Source organism: Berghia stephanieae, chromosome 4 (genome assembly GCF_034508935.2).
Source record: "Berghia stephanieae isolate SIO BIC M18660-M18661 chromosome 4, UCSD_Bste_1.3, whole genome shotgun sequence".
Taxonomy (NCBI): domain Eukaryota; kingdom Metazoa; phylum Mollusca; class Gastropoda; order Nudibranchia; family Aeolidiidae; genus Berghia; species Berghia stephanieae.
In genome coordinates this window covers 38,272,557-38,279,893 of record NC_088363.1, presented here as the reverse complement: position 1 = coordinate 38,279,893, position 7,337 = coordinate 38,272,557, and the positions used below count along the sequence as shown (strand labels likewise).

The 7,337-nt window shown below is 35.5% G+C and overlaps 1 protein-coding gene across 1 annotated transcript in view; it reads right to left on the bottom strand.

The window, feature by feature from the left end:
* LOC144972003 (sialin-like) overlaps positions 1 to 5,581 on the bottom strand; it is a 28,935-nt gene extending 23,354 nt beyond the window's left edge. The window contains exon 1 of the mRNA XM_078913083.1: positions 5,452 to 5,581. Within this exon, the coding sequence (XP_078769209.1) occupies positions 5,452 to 5,457 (6 nt within the window). The 5' untranslated portion in view covers positions 5,458 to 5,581. The remainder of the gene's footprint in view (positions 1 to 5,451) is intronic.
* Between the last annotated feature and the right edge of the window lie 1,756 nt (positions 5,582 to 7,337).

The following is a 7,337-nucleotide window of genomic DNA, read 5'->3' as shown; positions in this document are numbered from 1 at the left end:
AAACTACAGACCAGTGAGCCTGACATCTGTCGTCTGCAAGCTCATGGAATAGCTGATTAGAGAAGAAATGGTTGATCATATGACCAAGAACAAACTATTCAGCAAAGATCAACATGGTTTCATGGCGGGAAGGTCTACAGTAACAAACCTACTTGAAACAATGGATGGCTGGACGAGAGACCTGGAATTAGGCAACAATTTAGATGTCATATACCTCGACTTCAGAAAGGCATTTGACAAAGTTCCACACTGGCGCCTAATCAGGAAATTGGAACAGTATCAAATTAATGATCAGACAGTCAAATGGGTCCGAGATTTCCTCAAAGATAGAAGACAAAAAGTGATAGTGAATGGAACAGCATCAACAGAGAGACTGGTAACAAGTGGAGTTCCACAAGGAAGTGTACTGGGACCAGTTCTCTTCCTGATTTATATCAATGACTTGCCAGACAATCTATCATCTAAATGTAAAATCTTTGCCGATGATACTAAGCTCTATGGAGTAGCTAATACAGAAGAAGAAAGAAACACCTTACAACAAGATTTGAAAAAGCTTGAAGAATGGTCCGAAATATGGCAGATGGAGTTCAATGTAGATAAATGTGCAGTTCTTCACCTAGGAAAAAACAACAGAGAAGCAAACTATATAATGAAAGAAAAACCCCTGCAGAAATCCAATGGGGAAAAAGACCTAGGAGTATTTATTGATAGGAAGCTAAACTTCAAGAAGCAAATTAAAGATGTTCAATCTAAGGCTAGTAAAACACTCGGAATAGTGAAAAGAAATTTCAAGAATCTGAAAACAAAACACATGACTACCATCTACAAGACTATGGTTAGATCAAAGCTGGAATATGCTAACTGCATATGGTATCCGAAGTTTGAGGGAGACAAAGACTGTTTGGAAAGAGTGCAAAGGAGAGCAACAAAACTTATCACACACCTGAAAGACAAAACATACTGTGAGAGATTGAAAGAATTAAATCTCCCGACCTTAGATTACAGGAGAAGAAGGGGAGATATGATCCAAACATATAAAATAGTAAAGGGAAATAGACAGGGTAGAGGCAGGATTCCTTAAACCAAACAAGAACATTCAGACACGAGGAAACAGCAAGAAACTGAAAAAAGAACGTTTTAAAACAAATGAAAGAAGGAACTTTTTTTCATCTAGAATTGTAAATAACTGGAATAAACTACAAGAAACCACAGTATCAGCAAAAAATTTGAATAAATTCAAAGCAGAGTTGGAGATAAGCAACACCCTAGGAAACAAGTTCAATTATAAAAATTGGTCCAATCATTAACAGATGAGGAGGAGCGAAGGAGACTACACCAAGTCTAAAAGCTCTATACAGAGGTATCCAGGTAGGTAGGTATCCAGGTATATGGTTACACAAAGTTTTGTTTGTTGGTCCGTTATACTTCCGGATGGCAAGCGCATACCGCCTATAGCATCACGTCAACACAGTGTGTAGCTAAAAATACATAGTGGAGCGATAATCTAAACTTGGTCAGTGCTGGCAGTTAAGAAATTGCTATTTGTGACGTAAATAGGTAAGCACATACGTCGGCTTTTGGTAATTTTCGGACCGAGGCGATTGTGAGAACTCCGCATACGGTTCAAGATGGCGATGGCCGAAGTATTCCATTAAAAATAGAATTTGGCTGGTGTGTGGCTTTTATAAGAAATCGTTAAAATACATGCGTATTATATTTAGATATAATATTATATCTGCTATATCAACGAGTGCACGTAATAAATGAGAATCCATGAATCTAAAATCCTTTTAAAATTATAATTCTCGTAAAATAACAAAATATTGCATAGTTAGGAGAGCGGAATGTTAACCCAACGACTACTCATCACACAACTGACCAACTCTCTCTCTCTCTCTCTCTCTCTCTCTCTCTCTCTCTCTCTCTCTCTCTCTCCCTCTTTCTCTCGCAATAAACACTCTGTCTTTTACAGCATTCGAAGAAAGTCGGTATTTTTTCGGAGATTTATTATTTAGGTTGCGGAACGAACTTTTAGAGTTAAGATAATTTTTGAGCGTTTAATTTAATTTTGAATCCTTTAATTCACGATTTATTGATTGTTGTTTAAATTTTTGTTTGTCTGTTTGTTTTGTTTTTGTTGTCGCTGTTTTTTTGTGTGTGTTGTATATTGTCACCGGTCACTGCGCTTTCAATAAAGATATTCATTTTTCAAAAGTTCTCTCCCTCCCTCCCCCCCCCTTTTCTCTCGCTTTCTCTCTCTCTCTCTCTCTCTCTCTGTGTGTGTGTGTGTGTACTTTGTCTTTATCTGTTCTCTCTGTCTATTATCACTCTATATTCTATAGATAGTGCGCAGATGACGTCACTCAGGCCTTTGTTATTGTTTTTGCCATCCGCGTTTGTGAGTTGTTCTCACTAAACTGTATTAACCAGACTATAAAAGTTCATGGTTACACAGAGTTTGTGTGTTGGTCCGTTATACTTCCGGATGGCAATGTTGTGAACTCCTTGGCCAAGCGCATTCTATCTATATCTCGCTCTCTCCCTCGTTAACCTTCTCTTCTCGCTTCTATCAATATTTCAATCGACCAATCTGACTTTATCTATCTACCTACCTATCTAGCTGTCTGTCTATCTTTCTATCTATCTATCTTTCTATCTATCTTTCTATCTATCTATCTATCTACCTATCTATCTATCTACCTACCTATCAATCAATTTATCCATCGGTTTTTCTATCCATCTATCTATCTATCTATCTATCTATCTATCTATCTATCTATCTATCTATCTATCTATCTATCTATCTATCTATCTATCTATCTATCTATCTATCTATCTATCTATCTATCTATCTATCTATCTATCTATCTATCTATCTATCTACATACCTATCAATCAATTTATCCATCGATCTATCTATCTATCTATCTATCTATCTACCTATCTATCTATCTATCTATCTATCTATCTATTTATCTATCTATCTATCTATATATCTATCTATTATATATATATATATATATATATATATATATATATATATATATATATATATATATATATCTATCTATCTATCCATTTATCTTATATACCTACCAATTTATCTATCTATCTATCTATCTATCTATCTATCTATCTATCTATCTATCTATCTATCTATCTATCTATCTATCTATCTATCTATCTATCCATCTATCCATCCATCCATCTATCTATCAATCTATTTCTATCTATCTATCTATCTATCTATCTATCTATCTATCTATCTATCTATCTATCTATCTATCGATCTATCTATATATCGTTCCATTTGTCCATTTATACTTCGGTGCACAGGGACCACATACAAATCTCATTGCATTCTATTATAATGCATACTACAAAATCCTATAAAACTACTTATTGTCAAGAACCCCAAAATCAAAGAACTATATTCATTAACCGATATCAAACTTTATAATATTAATATGTTAACACATTATGTTAATGCATGAGTGTCGCACAATTTAAAAGGAGAATAAAAGCGTTATAGATCTATCTACCTATCTCACATACTTTTGAAAACGAAACAATATAAACCATTACAATTGTTATCACAATGTGTAGCACAAACCATAATATTATTATCCCTGGTTAAAAAATCCATTAATTTGAACAATACACAACAATTAATGCTCACCATTATCCGTCATATCTTTCGCGTGATATTCTTTAGGCTACTATTCCTGCTCTTTGTGTAACACATGACCAAACAAAAACAGATGCTATTACTATAAACAGTTAGGCTAAAAACATACCTACTACACAGCTGAAGTGTGCGCTGTGAAATTGCATAATATAATATATAGAGACCGGACGCTAATATTTGTATGTCATGTTTTCATGTATCTAATAATAACGGACAATAGCAATTGATTGCTACCCTTTAGATCTGACGCTAGTATTCGCAAAGAACTTTTCTCCAGATCTAACAGACCCAGTTATCCATTAACTGCTGGGTGAATAGGGGGAATCAGACAACAACAAAAAATCTCGATTGCACCCGGGATCGATCTAGGTCCCTTTGCGTGTAAAGCAAGTGCTCTACCAATGAGCTATCGGGACCCCCAAAGAACAAAGAGACATAGTGATTAATGTTTGATTATTCATCAATATCCTTAATTATATATGGTAGTCTCCTTTGTTTAATTATTAAAGTTTCCTGTATTGGTTGGAAATTCTATGTAGAAGTATATTTCATATTGGCAGTTGCCTAAAAAATAAACCTTTGAATTGAGCTTTAAATAAGTAAATAAAAAACAAACAAGCATTTATATAGCGCAGTATCTACTAAACGTGCTCAAAGCGCTTAACATGTAGGACTACACATGACACCTGTTAGGCGATATCACATTATTTTTGGACAGAGACAACGCTGTTAAGCTGTTAACGTACGGGACCTCACTTAACTCCTCAGCACGGTGAGAGAATGTGAATTACGATCCTTTTTCCAAGGACTCAACTATCCACCGCTCAAAGCGGATCTCGAACCGTGAACCTTCCTATCCGGAGACGAGTGTCATAACATTAGACTATAATATAGCCGTGTTGTAGGATTATAAATCAAGAAAGCTTTTTTTTCTTTATAAATAAAGGCGTTCGAACAATTAAATAAGGTATCAAATGATGGTAAGTTATTTAAAGTTTGTTTCTGACAATAATTAAACCAGTATAATATATTAGTTAGTGCTTTCATGAAACGACCCTAACAGTTAAACTATCGCTTTTATCACTCAGATCTGTGACTTTTTAAAATACGTTTCACCTGACGTGTACATTTATGCAGGTCTAACATCCGAACCCGCTTATGGGCCTCGTTTAACATAGTTTTAATGGACGATATTTTGGGTCATTTTTTGAGATTTCCATTGCAACAATGAGCCCATAGGGAATTGGGTTATCAGACCTGCAAATAAATGTACATTGGTTTCACCCATTACATTCAAACGTTGTCAAATCTGCGTTCAAAATGGCGTAATTACAAAAGCAGATACTTTTACGTATTGAGCTGTCGTAAATTGTTAAAATGAAACGGCAATGGAATACTAACAATAAATGCGGCTACGTGGTCTTGTGGTATGACTCTCGCTTCTTGGGTTCGAGCCGCGCTCGGTGCATAGTTGAGTCCTTGGAAAAGGCTCTTTACTCATATTTTCTTATCGTAGTCAGGTGTAAAATGAGTACCTGGCGTTTACATCGTTGTTTAGGTCGTAAAAATTATAACCGATGTTAACGGCCAGGTACTCATTTTACACCTGAGTGTGGTGAGAGAATGTGAGTAAAGAGCCTTTTCCAAGGACTCAACTATGCGCCGAGCGTGGCTCGAATCCAGGACCTTCCCGATCCGAAAGCGAGTGTCAGTCATACCACAAGACCCCATAGCTCCATAGAAAACTAAATATTGCAGCATACCTCCATGTTTTTCTTGGAATTTTTGTATCCTAAATGACTATCAAATGCAATATGAAAATCCAAAGAAATAATCCGATGTGACTGGTATAATGATATGATGAGTTTGATATAAGAATAGAGACAAAATACAGGTGGATGGTAAAGATAGGGCTTTAAAAGGAGACAACACAAGCTAATGATTAATAGTCACATAAATTAACCGATACATTGTTATTGATTTAAAACATGTTCTGCGTTTGAAAACATTTATAATAGAAATTTTATCGCTGAATTAATCTTTTTAAATAGATGCTTCTAAAAAGGTAATTAACATTTTAATCATTTGTTAAAATATTTTTAAAATGTTACCCGTCGTTTCAAAAAGTTATTATGTCAATGCAAACACTAAAATTAATTTCAAAATAAATCCTTTATACAGCTTTATACAGCCATGGGAAGTCGAATTCGGTACGTTTCGGGTAAGAAGCAAGGACCAAACTGCTGCCGAATGGTGATTGTAAGGTTGAAACGACCAAAAATGTGAGCTTAAAGATTTTGCACTTTTTTTTTGAAATTTAATAAAATAAATAAAAAATAAAATTCCCTTTATTCATCCCCATGGGGAAACTAGACTTTTTGGTCTATTCCAAGGGAAGACTGGAATAATCCAGGCGTTAGCCGCAGAGCAGCGCCGCAAGGTGAGTTAGTGCGAGGTGACTTGCTCAAGGCCATGCAGTGAAGCGGCGGGTGATTGAACTCGGTACCTCTCGGGTACGAAACAATGACCGTAGAGCTGAGCCACGCTGCCCCTAATCTATTGGTACTAAATAAAACAGATACACTTTATCCTCGTCTAATATTTTTGTCTATAAATTCAATTTAATTACTTTGGCCTTTTGTCCCTCCAGGGCCACTCTTTCCTGTTCTTTGGCATCACTTCTAAACCTCTCCATATCTGTCCAAAACACCTGGTGTCCGCTTCTACATCTCTTCTTCAGGTGTTCTTTGGCCAGCAGCCCGTCTTTCGTTTTCACTGTGGATTCCAATTCACAGCTTGCCAAGCGATGCTTGTTGTCGGTTTTCTAAGAGTGAGACCAATTCATCTCCATTTTCTCTTAAACATTTATTTTTCAATTATTGGTCATTGGTTTGTTTTCTGCCATAGTTCGATGTTGCCATTTTTTTTCTGGCCAATGATCATGAAAAATCTTTCGCAGAAATTAAATTTGGAACATCTAAATAACTCCGGGTTATTAACACCGTATGGCGTGGATGGATTGTGCCTAATGATAACATGCATTTAATTGTGTATTGCTGTCTGTGCTGACGAATGATATCAAAAATGCCATTGTTGTATTGCATACTGAAAATAATTGACCTCGAAGGAAACAATGCTTTTGTTATGTGTTGCATACTGAACATTATTAGACTTATAGAAAAAACGCGAATGTTACAATAAAATATGAATATTTTATATCTATCATATTGTCTATTTTATATGATGATGGTCTGAAACCCGACCAGCATCAATTTGCAAATTTGGTAACCCGCATTCATCCGAACCCCCATTGATTTTAGTCACTCATTCTTGTTTGTGTTCTTGTGCATGTGAAAAAAAATACTCGCGTCGCAATGATATGTAACATCAGGAAATGGAAAAGAATATTCAATTTAGTCAACAAAGATGTGGACGTTTCAGGTTTTCCCCACATCAAGCAAACACGATGAATGAAAAAGCAATGAAGAATGATTAGTCTTTTGTGTTGCATTCATCGTGTTTTCATGATAAAGGGGAAACCCGAAATGTCCACAGTATCCGTATTCATTTAATTATTTATTGACTCAAATTGAAAGTTCCATTTCATTTCCTATTTTTCAATATTACTTTTTTACTTCGAGCTTCAAGC